The 19,546-nt window shown below is 43.0% G+C and overlaps 1 protein-coding gene across 1 annotated transcript in view; it reads left to right on the top strand.

Moving 5' to 3' along the window:
- Positions 1-19,546, top strand: part of SNTG2 (syntrophin gamma 2) — a 262,480-nt gene that overhangs the window by 179,133 nt on the left and 63,801 nt on the right. Inside the window, exons 12-13 of the mRNA XM_089776922.1 lie at positions 3,476-3,592; positions 17,427-17,498. Of these exons, the coding sequence (XP_089633048.1) occupies positions 3,476-3,592; positions 17,427-17,498 (189 nt within the window). The remainder of the gene's footprint in view (positions 1-3,475; positions 3,593-17,426; positions 17,499-19,546) is intronic.

Genomic DNA, 19,546 nt, shown 5'->3' with positions numbered 1-19,546 from the left:
CAGACCTGGGCAGCCAGAGAGTGGCAACTAGGAGTGCCAGCAGCCTTGCTGGGCCCTGAACAAGGTGAGGATGCTCCGTATTCCTGGAAGGGGCAGGGCCTCAGGAGGAAGGGGCAGGTCTGGGTGCAGTTAGATTTTAGGGCTGCCTGGAGTGTACCACATCATTGATTTATTTTGAGTTTTGGTCCCATCTAGAGATTGGTTTTCTGGGTGCTGAGCTCTTATAGGTGAGACCTCCTGTAACTGAACTGGTTCAAAGTCTGTGTTTCTCCACAGGGAGGTGGTGACCCCAAATCTGTGCCTTCTCTGGGGGAGACCTGAGGATCTGGCCCCAGCAGGACAGGGTGGTGTGGAGCCCTACAGGCCAGGAAGGTGCATATCAGTGGCATGATCAGCACACCAGAGGAGAATCTTAAGGGGGCTTCTGTAATTCAGCCCATCACATCCCAACTCCTTTTTGAGTCAATTACAATAGTGTGAAATTTCAGATTGAAACAGCTGAAATCATGACATTTACTGTTTTTAAAATCCTATCACTGTGAAATTGATCCAAATGAACTGTGACTGTAGTAGGGACCTATAGATGTAGCTATAATTTTTTTGGCTCTGCCACATTTGATTTGACATATGACCTGAGCAATTTATAGTGTCTGTGTCCCATTTTTCCTCCCAATTATTGTAAAGAGCTTCCTCCCCAAAGTCATTGAGATCCTTAGCTTTGGAAGGGTCATTAGCACTGTGAATTATTATCATGATAGCATTCTGTATATGACTCTGCAATAGGATCCAATTTATTGTCCACCAATGACTGGGAATACCAATGTGAGTTAACAAGGTTTGAAAATTAGCAAGTAAACAAATAAATATGATTGTAAAATATCAAGGAACTTGCATCATCAAGTGTTCTTCATTCCTTTAATTTGGCTATGACCTTTGTTACTAGAAGATTTACCTGTCATTGCTTGGATCCTTCAGGGCTGTGGCTGGGGAAATGGAGTGTGTGTGTGTGTGTGTGTGTGTGTGTGTGTGTGTGTGTGTGTGTGTGTGTGTGTGTGTGTGTGTGCGCGTGCAGGAATCAGGGTTGGGAGTGAGGAGGAGCTCAAAGCAGGGGATGGGATTGCAGGCATCGGAGCGGGGGGCTATGCAGGAGTCAGGACAAGATTGGGAAGTGTTTGTGTGGGGGTGGGGGGTCCCAAGGCAGGAAATGAAGGTGGACAGCAGCTGTTTCCAGGACCAGCTTGGGGAGGCAGGGATCCACACTGCTCTGCTGCTTCAAGCCAGGATGGTGGGGGCTGCACTGCCCAGCCAGCGGTTGCTCTCAGGACAGCAGAGGCACACTTGCTTGCTTCCTCCCTGAGGTCATTGTGAAGTATAGCTATCCTTGCAATCACAGCCCTCACTCTCCATTTGATGAGAAGCAATCGTATTCCATGAACATCCCATTGTCCTGAAACAGCCAACCATTGTCTTGCTGTAGGTTTTGGTATACCAAATTTGGTGGTCCTGTCTCTAATCATTTAGGAGGAGTTCTTAAACAAACAGACTTCTAGACAGATGGATGGTCAGACAACAGACATAGAAACACTTTCAAATAACTAGATAACAATATGCTAGCGTAAGCAATTTGTGCTATAATTTGTAGGTGGGTATGAAAGTAGTGTGATATATTTTGTTAAAGTAATGAAGTGTCTGAACTTTCAGTTGCTGATGAGTGCTGAAGCAATATTTTGCTGAGAATTATTGAGTTTACACAATAGAAAAGTGAGAATTGTAAGGTCTGCTGTACTTACTGCACTGTTTCTCACTGCATTAACATTTTAATGAAGTTACAGTTCAGTAAAAGAGTGTAGAGAAGCAATAGCACTATGTTGATATGGAATAATTTTTAAATAAATTGACTGATAATGGACATAATTATGGATTCAATAACAAAGCTAGACAACAAAGTATGAATCATGCTAGCATAAAAATGTGACTATATAGCAACATGTTTCTGTGTTCAGTCTGCTCTGACTGCATTGTTTCAGTTCCATGATTTGATCACATTCAAAGTTTGTAATATAAATAAATCATTTCTTCTCTTCAATTCTCACCTGGGGCTGAATCCTGAAGTTCCTACATGAGTTAATGCATCCCTTACTCAGGCTAAATTCTTACTTGCTTCCAGTAAGGTTTCATGTTGTGTGAGGGCTGAAGGCAAGACTTCAAAAGTGCCCTGGCTCTTGTGCTCGTCAGTTACTTTCATACTTTGGAAATTCCATGCTGAGTACAAAAAAATCAATAAGGCATCTACTTTGGCCATTGACATTTTGAAGATTTGCAGAGCATTATATTTAGGGCCAGACAAGATATTTCAAGCCATGTTAAAGACCCTATATTCAGGTTGGTGTTGTGAATTTAAGCTTACTAGCTAGTGTACTATTACTACACTGAAATATGGTTCTTGAGGGTATATCTTGCTCAGAAAGAGAAAATGAAATCTTACTTTTTCCCAAATGTCGAGATTACTTAAAATGCATAAAACAACATTTAAAATAACTGTAAAATAATAACAAATGTATTTGCAACTACTTTTAAAGGAAATAAAAAAATGTGAGATGAACAATAAAAATGCTTGAAATTTGACTTTACCAGCACAGAAATGCATACATTGAATCAAATGAGAATTGCAAGTAACTGTAAACTCCTGAAAGCACCAAATGTGATGTGATTCTTTTAGTGACTGGGCAAATTGTAATATGTAGTGAACCACTTATTTTGTAATGGGCCACAAATACTGTAGGAATGGGAGGTGAGGGGAGGGGCAGTTGAGGACCTAGGCAAAACAAGAAATTACAGAAACCCACAGAATGTGTTAAATAAGTGACATTTCTGAATCCACACTAAATGGTAATGAATGGGAAAAGATTAGGATAGTTTTTTTATCACAATACAATTTCCTCTTCCTAATATTTGAGTCCAGTCCCATCCTCTTTCCCTCATAGCTTGGGCAGACCCCTAACATGCCAGATATCAATGTGATACTGCTGCACAGAGCAGACTGGATTCAGAGAGCCGGTGCAGTATGGAGTATAATTTAGGGACCAAAGCTAAGAAAGATACAGGGAAGGATGGTACAGCCAGTTTCCTGCCTTCCATTAACTGACTGGTGTTCTTGGGAGTAGGAAAACCCCTATGTAATTGGTGTATTATGCTGCTATTAGTGGCAAGGAGTCCTGTGGCACCTTATAGACTAACTGAAGTGTAGGAACATAAGCTTTCATGGGCAAAGACCCCCTTCGTCAGATCCACTTTTGTGCATCTGACGAAGTGGGTCTTTGCCCATGAAAGCTTATGCTCCTACACTTCAGTTAGTCTATAAGGTGCCACAGGACTCCTCGCCGCTTTTGCAGATTCAGACTAACACGGCTACCCCTCTGATACTATGCTGCTATTGAAGCTTGAGTTTTAATTTTTCAAAGGTTTTACTCTGCAGGTTATTCATATGGGCTGGGTAAATGAAAGACTTGAGGGAACTGATTCATCTCAGCTCTACAAATACAAGTTCCTGGCACTGAAAGGATCATCCTTCTACATTTTCAGTACTCCACCGGTAAGAGACAAATTTATTATTTACAAAGTTTTAATTATTGGTACAATCCATTTGCAAGCAGTGGAAATGAATTCTTTCCTATAAAATACAGCTGTAGGCTGAGGTTTCCAAATGAGCCTAAGGGACTGAGGCATCCAAATCCTATTGAATTGCAATATAGTTCAGGCATACTTAAGGTACTTATGATAACCTCAGCCATAAAATTCTGGGGAAACCGGATTATTAATGGAACACAGAGATTTTGTTTTTAAGGCACTGGTTCACATTCCCCTCAAGTTAGCTATGACCAAAATTTGCCATCTTGCATCAAGTGAGCTGGTATTTACTCTAGCTCCTTTAGGACAGATGTCCACTTCATGGTTATAACTAACTGGTGCTGATCTTTACCAAAAGGCCATAGGGTTGAAAATTTATAGGGAGTGAACTATCCCTACACATCTTAGAGGGGTAGCCATGTTAGTCTGTAACTCTAAAAACAACAGGTAGTTCTGTGGCACCTTAGGGCATGTCTACACATCAGGGCAAAAGTCAAATTAAGCTACACAACTTCAGCTACGTCAATTGCATAGCTGAAGTCAAAATAACTTAATTCCGCTTTTGGAGCTGTCTACACAGCAGGAAGTTGAAGGAAGAAAACTCTCCTTTCAACTTCCCTTATTCCTTGTGAAATGAAGGTTATAGGAGTCGAAGAAAGAAGTCCTCCAGCTCGCCATTATTTCAAAATAATGGCTTGCAATGTAGATGAGCACTATGTTATTTCAGAATAACACCAGTTATTCTGAAATAATGCTGCTGTGTAGACATAGCCTTAGAGACTAACAAAATATATAAATAGTATCATGAGTTTCATGGGCAAAACCCACTTCTCTAGGGCTGTGTCTAGAGTGCATCCCTTTTCCGTAAAAGGGATGCAAATTAGACATATTGCAATTGCAAATGAAGCGGGGATTTAAATCCCCCCCGCTTTATTAGCATAAAAATGGCTGCCGTTTTTTTTCGGCTTGGAGGTTAAAATGAGGGATTAGGAATCTTTTGGAAAAGGCTTTATTTTCCAAAAGATCCACGTCTAGACAGGTGCTTTTTTCCGGCAAAGCTCCGAGCTGGAAAAAAGCGGCAGCCATTTTTATGCTAATGAAGTGTGGGGAGGGGGGTTAAATCCCCGCTTCATTTGCAATTGCGATATGTCTAATTTGCATCCCTTTTATGGAAAAGGTATGCAGTCTAGACACAGCCCAGATGAAATGAGCCTGGGTGGAGAAAAAAAAGGACTCTCAGAATAAGAAGGGAAAGGGAGAAAAAAAAAGTACTGCAAATTGTAGTCCCAGTGCTAATGAGGTTTTGCACTTGGATAGGAAGATGATGTCTGTTTGGGTCAGTGAGAATTTCCTTATGCAGTTGAAGGATTTCCACTCCATATGGCTGAATGCAGTGCCTTGCATGTTTAAAAGTCTCAGAGGATGTTAGTTTTCAACATGGGACATTTTCTAAAGCTTATAGCATACTGGTGGGTAATGTAGGATAAATTGTAGTCCTACTGTAAAAGTTGTACTTGGAGGAACTCAGTCTCCACAGTTGATTAACCCTGCACCTTTCAAAATTACTACAATTTTACTGAGAAAAAATGGATAAAAATAAGCTAAAGAGTTCTAAAAGTCTCAGAACAATTTTTCATATTATATCATCACCTTCCTATTCTTTTTTCTTCCACCTTATTTGATAGAGAGCTGGTGCTCTCAGAAAATAATAATAATAATAATAATAAAAAGAAACATTAAAACACAACTGCAAATAAACTGCCTGCTTATGTCTCCACTGAAGTCAATAGTATAACTTTCAAGGCTTTCAGTTAAAAAAAACTCTTTTAATGGTATACAGTAAAGTGAGAGATAGAAAGTATGATTTATGAACTGTAAACAGTAGCAATCAATAACATGGTCCCTCTTGCACTATACTACATTTACAGGCCAAATGGTTCTAATTACAGTAGTTCCACTGGGATCAAGTACCAATCTTTTGCTTAATTTGGAGTTAACAAAATTAGATGTGAAGAACTCAATTTAAAATGAAATACTGATCTCTCAAATGCAAGAAACTAAAAAAAAAAAAGCCACTCAGTTCAGCGACTAATATTTAAAACAATTAACCCTTTTTTATCTGTCACTGGTTATAAGACTATGAAGTAGAAAGAAAACATTAAGCCAATAAATAATACAACACACAGTGATAGTCTTTTGTGAATCTTAATTAAAGCCTATTGTTCAAGGGGAATATGTGATGTAGTTAAAACTATTCATCTTAGAGATACAAATTGAAGCTAAACTAGTTAATTCATCAAAATTTAGATCTTTGCTGATATCATACAAATGAGAATACATATATTGTAATGTTTTCCCCACATTATCTTAACATGTATCTACTTCACTAGCATGATACTGGAGAAAGTATAGTAGTATTGCTCATTGTGAAAAAAGTAAACAAGATAACTACTCTGGTGCCTTTTATTAATGTCATGTTCGTGCCCATTGATCAGATATTTAGTAATGAGTATGCGTAATAGCAATGAGAAATAAATGACTAAGCAACAAATTCTAAAGCTTAATAAAGAATTTGTGTTACAGGCAGTCCGCGGGTTACGTCAGTCCGACTTAAGTCGGACCCCTAGTTACGAATTGGGGGGAGGGCGCAGCTAGTGCGGGGTACCTCCCCCACTGTCGCTGCCTCCGGCGGCGCGGGGGGTGCTTCCCCCCCAGCAGACCAGGGAGACGCGAAGCGGCTTTTCTCGCCGCGGAGGACGCAGGCGGTGGGACCGCGGCGTGTCTCGGCGGTGCCGCCGCCCATGTCCTCCGTGATGAGAAAAGCCGCTCTGTGTCTCCCTGGTCTGCGTCTCCCGGGTGCAACCCGCCCCCCCCCCCCCCCAGCAGACCAGGCTTTTCTCAACGATGCCTGGGGTAGAGCAGCTGGGGGGCTGCTGGGTTGGTCCCACAGCGCCAAGGTGTGGCGCTACTGGACCAACGCAGCAGCACCCCAGCTGCTCTGCCCCAGGCATCCCCAAGTCAGCCTCTGCTGAAATTGACCAGCGGCTGACTACAGGAAGCCCGAGGCAGAGCTGCTCTGCCCCGGGCTTCCTGGAATCAGCCACTGATCAGTTTCAGTAGCAGCTGACTTGGGGATGCCTGGGGCAGAGCAGCTGGGGTGCTGCCGGGTTGGTCCCCGCAGTGCCGAGGTACGGCGCTGTGGGGACCTACCCGGCAGCGCCCCAGCTGCTCTGTCCCAGGCGTCCAGATTCAGCCGCTGTTGAAACTGATCAGCGGCTGATTCCAGGAAGCCCGGGGCAGAGCAGCTCTGCCTCGGGCTTCCTGGAGTCAGCCGCTGGTCAGTTTCAGCAGCGGCTGACTTGGGAACACCTGGGGAAGAGCAGCTGGGGTGCTGCTGGGTTGGTCCCGCCGCGCCAACAGTCAGCGCTACCAGACCAACCCAGCAGCACGCCAGCTGCTCTGCCCCAGGCGTGTCCGATTCAGCCGCTGCTGGTCAGTTTCAACAGCGGCTGAATCTGGATGCCAGTTCTGACTTACATACAAATTCAACTTAAGAACAAACCTACGGTCCCTATCTTGTACTGCCTGTATTTATTTGTGTCACAAATGCCATGCTATATGAAATTGTGGCACTACCATCCACCAACAGGGCTAATTTCAGACTGTTTATTTCTTTAGTTTAAATATCCATGACTTTTTAAACTTTGTATGAGTAATTATCATTAGTAATAATTATTATTAATAATTAATAAGTAATTGGAAATTGGCAGGACCTCCAAAGACTTTCCTAATTGTCAGGGTTGTTAAAAATGGGAAAAAATTGCCTAGGGAGGTTGTGGAATCTCCATCACTGCTTGGTCCTGCTGTGAGGGCAGGAGACTACTTGATAACCTCTCAAAGTCCCTTTCAGTTCTAGCATTCTATGATTCTAAAACTAGAAGGTTTCAGAATTTCAACCTGGATCCAGATCCAAATTTCACAGCTGGACTCCACATGTATAATGGCCCAAAATATGTGTAACTATGTGACACTTCAATTTTAGATCCCCACTTTGAACCTTAGCCTCAACTTTAATAACATTCATTTTAAACTTCTCTAATGAGATTGACTGTTACTATTTGTGAGAGGGTGAGGTCATAGAAGACCCCTCGTGGGTGCTTCCTGGAGTGCTGACACGGCCACTGTCACTTGTCTTTCTGCTCTCTGTGGATCCTCACCACCCGGTCCGGCTGGGCCAGCTCCCTGGTCTACCCCAGCTAAGACCCCGAGCTGAGATCCCTGCCCTCACCGAGAAGCAGTACAGACACAGAACCTTTTTAGGTCCAAGGCAAGTGCAATTTTGGGCCCAGCTTCCCCAAATGGGATAAAACCCCAAAGGAATTATTCCCTTCAGCAATGAAATGGGGAATGTGCACACTGGTTGCCCTTCAAGGTAAAAAATATTTACACTGGGTTTGATAGAAAATAAAAGTGATTTTATTAAGTACAAGTAGTAGGATTTAAGTGGTAATATTTGAGAACTGGAAGAGCAAAGTAGATTACAAATCAAAAGAAACAAACGTGCTTAGCTAATTCTATGCTCAAACTTCAGTACAAACTTTTCAAACTCACCCTAAAAACCTCTTTTCCAGCTGCCCCTCCAAACCAGGTCTGTTGCCCACCCTGGGGTCTTTGGCTCCTTCCTTCAGGTGCAGCCCCACCAAAAGACCAAGGCCCCTACTTTTCTATACTTTTTTAAGTAATTGAGGCCACTCCCTACCAACCACTGCTCAGACTTAAGAACAAAAGAGATTGCTTAACAGTTGCTCATCAAGACATCAAGGATAACACTCTCTATGCCTCTCATTCACACATTTAAAACCCACAAAGTATTCCCCATTCCATATGTCTAATCTTACACACAAAATGATACATACATCAAAATAAGATAAACAGAACCAGTGGATCATGATTGATGGGTTATGTGAAATAATTTGCTCAAAGCAACTTTGAGTTATGGATATTCATGTCCATAAGTCCATTTCATAAAGCATGGGGGAGGTCTGTCACACTTTTATTCCTATAATTTATTCCCTGTATAAAGTAAAAATCCTGGGTGTAACATTAAGATGATTACATCAACAGTGTACCACAAACAAATGTATTAGTCTGATTGATTTGCTTGAATTTTATGAGGAAAATTATTCTGTTCTATTTTAATCATGTTGCCATCCTGCTGTTTCATATCATAAGAAGATCTGCCAGGGAATCATAATAAAATAATATTACAGTGTTTATTTTGATTTAAGTGTATAAATTAGATGGACTATCAGATCAAATAGTTATCTTCAGACTTAAGAATCCTGTTCACAGCGTTACAGTCCATTTTTAGCAGGAGTGTCCACTACAGTGTTTACTCTTATTCTAGTCCTTCGGGTGAATTGAGATTATTCACAATTGAATTTGGACATACTTGGAATCTTTTCCTGAAAATAGTCCATATACATGCCAGTCACAGGCAAAGCTCAAAGGAAATTCTTCCTAAAGATTCAAATCTAGTGGTGTTCAGCAATGAAAGGAGGCTCACTATAAGTTACGATCTGTAGATAAAATTTCTTCAAATGTCAAATTATCACCTTGCGAGTATAGGTTGAAGGGATTTTTATTTATGAAAATTATGAAAGTTGAATTATAGGTATTAGTTAAGCATTTTCAGTGTCTATCTTTATAAATTAAAATGTTAAAGCTAAGGCCTTGTCTCAATTTCAGGAACTGTGTCCATACTTGAAGAAAAATATAAGTGGAAAGGGAAAACTCTATTCCTTGATTAGTGTGGTATCTGCACAGCAAAACCTTTTAAATGACTGAAAGCATTGTTCCGTCTACTTGTACTTGATTTATTATTCATATAGGAATGCTGTAGTGTGGCCATGGTAATGTCATTGTGTGTCTTATCAGATAATGTCCCTATAAGATCAACATAATATTTTTAAATGTACAAGTTTAGACCTAAAACTCAGTATCTAGAATAAGCATCCTTGCTTAAACAGTAATACCAGCGATCAAGTTATATGAAATAGACTATGAAGAATCATAGAATCAAAGAATACTAGGACTGGAAGGGACCTTGAGAGGTCATCCAGTCCAGTCCCCTGCCCTCATGGCAGGACCAAATACTGGCTAGACCATCCCTGATAGACATTTATCTAACCTACTCTTAAATATCTCCAGAGATGGAGATTCCACAACCTTGCTGGGCAATTTATTCCAGTGTTTGACCACCCTGACAGTTAGGAACTTTTTCCTAATGTCCAACCTAAACCTCCTTTGCTGCAGTTTAAGCCCATTGCTTCTTGTTCTATCCCCACAGGCCAAGATGAACAAGTTTTCTCCCTCCTCCTTATGACACCCTTTTAGATACCTGAAAACGGCTGTCATGTCCCTCCTCAATCTTCTCTTTTCCAAACTAAACAAGCCCAATTCTTTCAGTCTTCCCTCATGGGTCATGTTCTCCAGTCCTTTAATCATTCTTGTTGCTCTTCCCTGGACCTCCTCCAATTTCTCCACATCTTTCTTGAAATGTGGAACCCAAAACTGGACACAATACTCCAACTGAGGCCTAATCAGCACAGAGTAGAGCGGAAGAATGACTTCTCGTGTCTTGCTCACAACACACCTGTTAATGCATCCCAGAATCATGTTTGCTTTCTTTGCAACAGCATCACACTGCTGACTCATAATCAGCTTGTGGTCCACTATAACCCCTAGATCTCTTTCTGCCATACTCCTTCCTAGACAGTCGCTTCCCATTCTGTATGTATGAACTGATTGTTCCTTCCTAAGTGGAGCACTTTGCATTTGTCTTTATTAAAATTCATCCTATTTACCTCAGACCATTTCTCCAATTTGTCCAGGTCATTTTGAATTATGACCCTATCCTCCAGATTAGTCACAACCCCTCCCAAGAACAGAACTAGGGGGTTCTAATTCCTAGTGTATAAACAAAGTGACCATCATAGATTTATCAATATGGACATGCTATCCTTTTTCCCTAATACTGCAATTAATAGTATTGGCTTTCTCTTATGCTGGAAAAATCTCAAGAATTTGCACTTGTTTGATCCTCAGAGCCACATTTTCCAAAAGTTCCTTGAGTTTGGTCATGCATGCTTTTCAAGCACCATCACCTACTACTGCTAGGTTTTCCCTTCCCCCTCTCCTTGCATAGGCATGTAATGAAATTTACCCATACAAAGTCAAACACTTGCCCATGGAACAATCAATTACTTATATGTATTTACAAAGAGCATACTTAACAATTTGTAAAACCAAGGTTCCCTGTGCACAAATGGAGGCTGTGTTGAAACTCTTTGAATTCTTAGAAGAAGATAATTTGACTGATTTTGTTTTGGAAATGATTTTAGAGGAGCTAAAAATATCTAAATAATATTTAACTCTTTAGTTATTTTATATTTATCTTTACATTTATCAAATACTAAAATACCTTTAAGCCTTCATATTAATTTCACCTTCAAGATTCTCTTTTGCGATGCACAATACAATGTGAATGGTCATAAAATGCAGCAAGTACAATACATCTGGAACCTGTGTAAACCATTTACTGTGATTGAGAAGCTTAAGATCACAGAGCAAGTAAAAGACAAAGTTAAACATTCTTAAAGTAAACAAACGTGTGCTGTTAGGCTATGATGTTTAAAGAATATTATAGGTCTGAAAGGAAAAAAGAAAATGGCATGTTAATTTAATCTGCATTATGATAATGCAACCAGAAAAATTAAACAGGGTTTACATCATCTGCAAATATTACAGTTTCACCCATGCAACCTACAGGGTGAAATCCTGGCACAATTGAAGTCAGTGGCAAAATACTTTAATGCAATTGGGTTTTCACCCTCTATGTTTAATGATAAGAAGGAGTTTACCTGTGTGAAGAGTACTGCTGAGGTCCAGGAATATCAAAGTGCCAGCGTTATAACAAATAATTTTAAAAATCTGAAAATTACTTTATGTCTTTCATTCAGTGGGGTAGATTCAAGAAAGGGCTGACATTTCAGCTCACCAGTGGCCTTTATCTAGGGTAACAGTGGGAACTTAATGATGGGCGGTATTGTGTTCTGCCTGAAAGCTGACATGAAAGGTGTTCATTGATTTACAAAAGGGAGTTCAAAATGTCATCAGTGTATTCATAGAGAGTTAAGTAAGGTAAAGTAATCAGCATATAAATTTACATTATTAATACTGTGAGCCAAATTGTCCCCTATTATTTCCACTAATGCAAGTCCATTGAAAACAAAAGTGTTGTGTAGGAGACAGTATTAACATGTTGGTGGGTTGTATGTTCAGGTGGTAGAGAGCTGGTTTTGAATTGAGCGTGACTTAACTAGTGATTTTCTTGCTTTTTATTATTTACATTGTGAGGAAATTATTTTGAGCTACCTTAACTCTCTAAGGGTACGTCTACACTACAACGTTAATTCGAACTAACTTAGTTCGAATTAGTTATTTCGAACTAAGCTAATTCAAACTAAGGGATCCAGGCTAAAAAACTAGTTTGAATTAGCGTTTTGCTAATTTGAACTAGCATGTCCACATTAAGTGGACCCTGAACCGGGCTTAAGGATGGCCAGAAGCAGTGCCGGCAGAGCATCAGTGGAGGACTTAGAGCGTGGAGATGCTGTCTCAGGCTAGACAAGGCTGCGCTTAAAGGGACCCGACCCCCACCCCGGACAGACAGTTCTCAGGGGTGCCCCGCTTGCAAAGCAGTCCTTGCTTGGAGTGCCCGGACTACCCACACTGGGCACATCACACCACTCGGCCATCAGCCCGTCTGCACTTGCCGCAGGCTGCCATCTGGGGAAAGGGGGCAATTGGGGGGCTGCAGGAGAGCTTCCACCCCCAGAAGCCTGCAGAGCCAGCCCAGTCCTCCCCATCAGGGGCTCGTGCCCCATTCCTCCCTTACCTCCTTCCACTTACCCTTCCCTAGCCCCTCTTCTTGATGTACAAAATAAAGATAACGTGTGGTCAAAACTAGAAACTCTCTTTATTTAAAAAAACTCGGGGAAACTGGGAAAAGGAGGTGGGAGAGGGGAAGAGAGAGGCTGGGAGAGGGGAGGGGGAAAACTGGGAGGAGGGAGCTGAAAGGGGGAAGAAGGGAAAGGAGGGGGTGGGGAAACTCAATGATCAGGGGTAGGGGGTATCGCCGGGCCAACCGCCTCCCAGCACAGCAAGGGAGGGGGCCTCGGCGTCCCAGGGGGGATGGGGTGGAGGGTGCGGAGGTTGAGGTGGGGGGTGTGGACATTAAGGAAGAGGTTGTGGGGGTTGAGGAGGAAGAGGTGGGGGGGCAGGAGTGGGAGGAGGGACAGCAGTTGGGGGAGCAGCAGGCGCAGGACCAGCACGGGGCACCATGCTCTGCAGCAGGAGCTGCAGGTTGGTGCTCAGCCCTCGGACCTCAGCCAGCAGCTCGTGGCGGAACTGCAGGTCTTCCCGCATCCAGACCTGCAGTGTGCGGTGCACGGCTCGCAGGGCCCCCAGGTGCTGGTCCCGGTACTCCTGCTCAGTGCTGGTGGTCCGGAGCAGGCCGCGGTTGCGGGAGCATGTCCCGGGCGGGGTGGTGCGCCCTGCATGAGCAACTGGTGCAGCTGTAGAGAAAGAAGAGAAGTGGTCAGTTCTCCCTGGGGACGCAAAGGATGATGCCCAGCCCCCTCCCTCACCCCGCAACGTGAGGGTGACCATGTCCTGCACCGTCACAGCCGCTGTGCTTGTACAGAGGCCATGGTCAGGATGTCTGGCTCTCCCCGGGACTGGGAGCTGCCCCAATGCCGGACCCATGTCCCTGTGCCATGTATAGTGTGGCTGGGGCAGCGGAGGGGAGGGGGAGATGTCCCCTGCCTCTGTGTAGAGGGGACATGGGAAGGGAAAGCATCCTGCTGGGTCCTGCCCCGGGGTCGGGAGTATGTCACGTCTCTTTGCACAAGCATGTGCCTATTGGGCAATGGCCCCTGGGTGTCACGCAGCTGGAGCCACCTGCCCAAGGGTGGCATGGCACGTGCTCGCATGTGCACAGGTGTCTGCGTGATCCATGGAAGGCATGGCCCACGCACGCGGTCTCTGGTCTGCCTCCCACCTCCCCCCCCGAACTACTTAATTCAAACTACTTACCCGGTACGGTCTCCCTGGACGACCCTGCTGGAACAGCTGGCAGTGGCCCCTCCGGTGCGCCCAGGTCAGGGCCCTCCGGTCCCGACTCGCTGTCCCCCGGGCTGGCACGGACCGCCCCTCCCCCCAAGAGTTGGTGGAGGGCGGGGAAGTAGGGGCAGGTGTCATCCCCTGCAGCGGCGCCGCCCCTGGTGGCCCTGGCGTACCCCTGCCGCAGCTGCTTCAGTTTAATTCATACCTGCTCTTCGGTGCGCCTGTGTCCCTTTCGGGCCATGGCAGTCGCTATGCGGCCGTAGACGGCCGCGTTCCTCCTCCTAGTGCGGAGATCTTGGAGATTGGGGCCTGCCCCCAAATCTCAATGAGGTCCATGACCTCCGCACTAGTCCAGGGGGCCGCGCGCCATCTACGGGCCCTGGCTGGCCCCTGGGTGCTCGGGGACTGGGCAGGGGACGGCTCGCTGCCACTGGCTGCCTGGCTCATGGTGGGGCCACTCGGTCAGGGGTAGACACTGCTGGCAGGGCTGTCTGTCTCCAGTGCTGTCTGGCCAGAGTCTACCCCTTTAAGGGCCCAGGGCTGGGGGAGAGGAGAAGAGTTTTCCTGGTTGTGCCCAGAGAGGCCACCAGGGGGAACCTGGGAAGGGCTAGCCTCCCACTAGTTCAAATTAAGGGTCTACACAGCCCTTAATTCGAACTAGTAAGTTCGAACTAGGCTTAATCCTTGTGGAATGAGGTTTACCTAGTTCGAACTAAGCGCTCCGTTACTTCGATTTAAATTCGAACTAACGGAGCGCTAGTGTAACGCCTATGAAAGTTAGTTCGAACTAACGTCTGTTAGTTCGAACTAACTTTGTAGTGTAGACATACCCTAAGAAAGGTTCTTATGTTATTTCCTGTTATTTTTTTAATGTGGCAGGATAGAAAAGGTGTATAAATCTGGACATTGAGTGATCAAGGCTGGAGAAAGGGACTAGCTGGGTAGAAGGGTTGCAGAGCAGCCACATAAACCCATCTTCTCTATGTAAAACTTTGCATTCCCAGTACAAACAACTTTAACTAACACTTCAGTTTCCTGTTTGCCACTGAAAACTTTTCATGAAGAGCTAAGAGAGCTTGGCAGACTAAAGGACATCAGTATTCAGTGAAGAAGCTAGAGCATCAGTTACATTTCTCTGTCATCAGTACTGTAAAAGGTTTAAGTTGAGCATGTGTGACCATTTCTTCCTCCTCTCCCCAGTTTCTCCAGCATTACTATGTGGTTAGTGTCTCCCAGGACCTTCAACCAAAAATGTCCACAACCTATTTTAAGTCTTGGTCAGGCACTTTCTGTGTCTCATCTACTGTCCCATTATCATGACCTGTGGTGGAACAGGTTCCCACCCCAGTCAAGCAGTGGGGGTTAAAGATCTCCCCTGGGCAGTTAACCCATCTCGGTGCATGTATAAGGCCTGTTGTATTTGAAGAGAGACAGATCCTAAAAAAAAAAAAAGATCTAAGTCCCACAGGGTTTGCGCTCATACATACTGGTGCTGGGGGTGCTGCTGCACCTCTTGACTTAAAGTGGCTTTCTATCATATACAGGATTGCAGTTCAATGACTCTCAGTATCCCCACTATAAACATTGTTCCAGAATCCCTGTTGCACTTAGGGGGAAACACCTGGAGAATAGAGTTCCCAACATCACAGAGCAGGAGTTGTTTACCTAGAAATCTCTGTCACCTGGGTATTCTGGATAGGACACAGGATCTTTGCTTTGCTTTGATATTCATTATAACTCTCAGTCTGGGCCTTTCAGATGCACAAAAGGATAGGAATTCCTATCCCTGTTGAGAGAAACTATTCAATTTTTGTCATCTTAAAAACACACACGTGAGCATGGACTGGCTTGTGGGCTGCAGGGTTATTCTGTTTGCTTTTTCCTTTGTTTTGGAGTGTAGAGAATTATTTTCCTCCTGCAAACTTTAGGACTTCTATAAGAGACCAGGTGCTATGCTGAGAACTTCCAAAGATCTAGAAAACAAACTCTGTGAACAGGTCCATTCTTATAACTCATCTGGTGTAGCATGAGCTAAATCACATACTTCTCAGAGCTGTAGGCCAGTCATTTTGACAAAGAATGTGTCATCTTGTCAGTTCAGCCTTAGGTGACTTGTCCTGCCTTGTTCAACTTGTTCTTCATTAAAGTTACTGCCACAAAGTGAGATGCTGCTAAGTTCAGAGTAATCATTTTGGTTTATCTTTTTCGGAATGCACTCCAATTTGTTAATATTTTTCTTGGTAGATTTCCAGAATCCGATCCAAAGGTCTTTCCACAGACTTCAAAGGGGGGTTGGATTTGCATTAGGTTTGGGCTGTAATACAATATTTTAAATTCAGTTCCCCCTAGTGTTGCATTAAAAACTTTTTGTTTTATGATATGCTTCTTCATAACTATTTATCTTAAGAATCAAAGCAAAAGATGTGGGGAAATGCAACTTGCCAGTGGGGAGGTCACTAAAGACATAATTAGATCTCCTACTTATTATTTTCCTCTTACCAGTGATAAGAACTAAGGATTTTCCTAGATCTAATTTTTCATAGTTGCTCTTTATTCAACCCCAAACTCCATCAAGGATAATGGGATTTCCTTATATATAAGGATAGAGGAAGGACGTTGCAGTATTTGATTCACCATGCCCCCCTCCTGACCACCAGAAGTCTTTTTTCTTCATCCTCCCTCCCTGCGATGCTGCAACCAAGGGCTGGGAGTGAGGGAAAGGATTTACATATCCTATGTGTTGTCAGGCAAGATGGTGGAGCCCCAGCCCTGCTGGCTACTCTCTTGGGGGTATGGCTGCCCCAGAGGACACTCTGTAGAATAGCTCTCCCCTGTTGGCTCACTGTCCCCCAGTGGTCAATCTCTATCAAATGTCTCTAAATAGCAGTCCCTCCCTTTGCATGTTATTGAAAACAGTCCCTTTCTCTGGGCTTCTGGTTGTCTTGGAACAATCAAATCCTGACCTTGCTTTAAGGTAGGAGAAGAGGAAGCTGCATACTAAATTTGGTTGCCCTAGCTCTTACTGTTTAGGGGTAGTTCTTGAACAAACAGACTTACAGACAGATACACTCTAATAGATATATATATAAAGAGAGAGAAAGAGAGAGATTAAAATATAGTCATTCCATTCAGTTTCTAACATAAAATGTAGTAACTTACTTACGTACAGGCCTGTGCGTACGAACTTGAGTAGTTCCACTGATTTCAATGAGATTTGCCTATAGTAGACCCGTGCCTTGATTAATCAGGCTCCGAGACTGTTCTTTGTCTTAGCGTGTTATAAAATAAATAGTAGTGATTTACCTTACCAAAGAAATTGCTAGGACGATTCCTTACTGCTTAAGTAAGAATACAACAGATCATTACAATTAACATATTTTAGTTGTAAGAATACAGTGGATGCTGTATTAATGAATACAGGAGACCATTGGAGCTCTTTTTTTTTATATCAGATATTAGGTTAATACATTAATTGAAATTGCTTGGCATTTGATTAAACCATCCAGCAGAATAATCTTTAGTGAAATGTGCTTAAATGCTTTAAATCCTTGCCATTAAAGAAAAAAAAAGTCCTCTTAATGGATCCTTTTTTTGTTTTTTTGGTATTACAGGTAAGCACACTAGACTGGATACGAGCTGAAAAAATCTATCACCTCTGTGAGGTTCTATTTAAAGTTCACAAGGTAGGTCTACAACATATAACCAAGGTAGCCTATAGGTTCCTAACATTTAACAACATTAATAATGCCCTCAGCTTAATCTGGTTTAGCACAAACCAGCCCACAAATAGATAATCTATTCCTGTAAAATCAGCTCATAACCAGTAAGTATTGCCTGAATAAATACTAGATAACCTGGAAGTTGGATGATGTCCCTAATGAGCACATTTCTATAATATTTCCAGTACGAAGAAATATTCTGTATTTATTAATGAGGCCTTCCTATATCTTATACAGGTTGAACCTCTCTAGTCTGGCACCCTTGGGACATGACTGGTGCTGAACCAGAGAATTTGCTGAACCATGGGAAGTCAGTATGGTCTAGCAGTATTACCAACACTTCCACATCTTACCAGGCTCTTAGAAGAGCTAAATTACAGCTAAATAAGAGCACAGAGTGCTGAGAGCCAATACTGATGGCTGTAAACAAAATTTATGGGACCACCACATTCATGATAAGTGAATATCCAGCTAACTAAAATCATGCCAGACCATAGATGTTGTCATACCAGAGAGTGCTGGACGAGAGAGGTTCAACCTATAATTTTACAGTGATGGTCAATTTATTTTTGTAAATGTACCTGTAATTAAAACAATGATGTTAAAATTTTGTTGAGAATATTTTATATGTAATTTAATGTGATTATATGATGGGTGTGATTTGTGAAATGATTAATTTAAAATTCAGTTCATTACTACAGGTTAGTGAAGCTATAGATTAAAAGAAATATACATCTATTAAAATTCAAAATGTTGTTTGTCTTAACTTTACAATGACTGCATTATGTAACTTTTTTTCTAATATTATTTATTTAGTTTTGAGCCATACAAAATACTCTGGATTGCTGCATTTTTGTAAAACAATAACTGACTTTTAAAATACTTTCCATTTTAAAACTCTCCTCCGCATCCAGGGAATACATCGGCTCTTCCGCCTTTTTTTTTTCTTTCAGAAGAGCAGATGCGCTCTTTTGAAAGTGCTTTCTTCCTCCGAAAGAGGAGGTTTTTCCAAAATTTGGCCCAGTGAAGACATACCAAATTTTGGAAAAGCTTCTTCCGAAATCTATTGGAAAAAGGTATGCAAACTGCGGAGCGCAATTTGCATACCTTTTTCTGATAAAGCCCCATGATGTAGACATAGCCTCTGTTAAATAAGGTGTTGGACTCATTATGAATGGCTGCTTAGACAGAGAGATGTTATTTCCACCTCTCCAAATAGAGATCACTGGTGTCCAAAATGTGACCCAGCTAGTTGACTGTGGGTATGTCTACACTACCCCGCTAGTTCGAACTAGCGGGGTAATGTATGCATACCGCACTTGCTAATGAAGCCCGGGATTTGAATTTCCCGGGCTTCATTAGCATAAGCGGGGAGCCGCCATTTTTAAATCCCCGCTGCTTCGAACCCCGTGTAGCGCGGCTACACGGGGCTCGAACTAGGTAGTTCGGACTAGGGTGCCTATTCCGAACTACCGGTACACCTCGTTTCACGAGGAGTACCGGTAGTTCGGAATAGGACCCTAGTCCGAACTACCTAGTTCGAGCCCCGTGTAGCCGCGCTACACGGGGTTCGAAGCAGCGGGGATTTAAAAATGGCGGCTCCCCGCTTATGCTAATGAAGCCCGGGAAATTCAAATCCCGGGCTTCATTAGCAAATGCGGTATGCATACATTACCCTCCTAGTTCGAACTAGGAGGGTAGTGTAGACATACCCTGTGTTAGAAGACAATTTATATCTGTTTACATGTTGCATATGTGTTCCTTGAGCTGTGTCCTGCAGTATTTAAATAGATGTTTCTGAGTTAGACAAGATAGAGAAGTAGACAGGGGTGTCATTTTTCCAGGAGCACATGGAGCAGCTCTTATGTGAGCTGCATGTGCTCTGAGCAGCTGCTCCTCATTTCCCTCATCATGATGCTTTTTCGTTGTCTGCTTACCTATTGGCGCAAATGTCCTGGATGGGGGAATGAGATTAGTATCCTAAGTAACTCTAACTAGTGCAGAAGAGTGGC

The sequence above is a fragment of the Pelodiscus sinensis genome, chromosome 3, assembly GCF_052426305.1.
Source record: "Pelodiscus sinensis isolate ZL-2025 chromosome 3, ASM5242630v1, whole genome shotgun sequence".
NCBI lineage: Eukaryota > Metazoa > Chordata > Testudines > Trionychidae > Pelodiscus > Pelodiscus sinensis.
The sequence above is the reverse complement of the archived record's forward strand: the minus strand, read 5'-3'. Positions and strand labels throughout refer to the sequence as shown.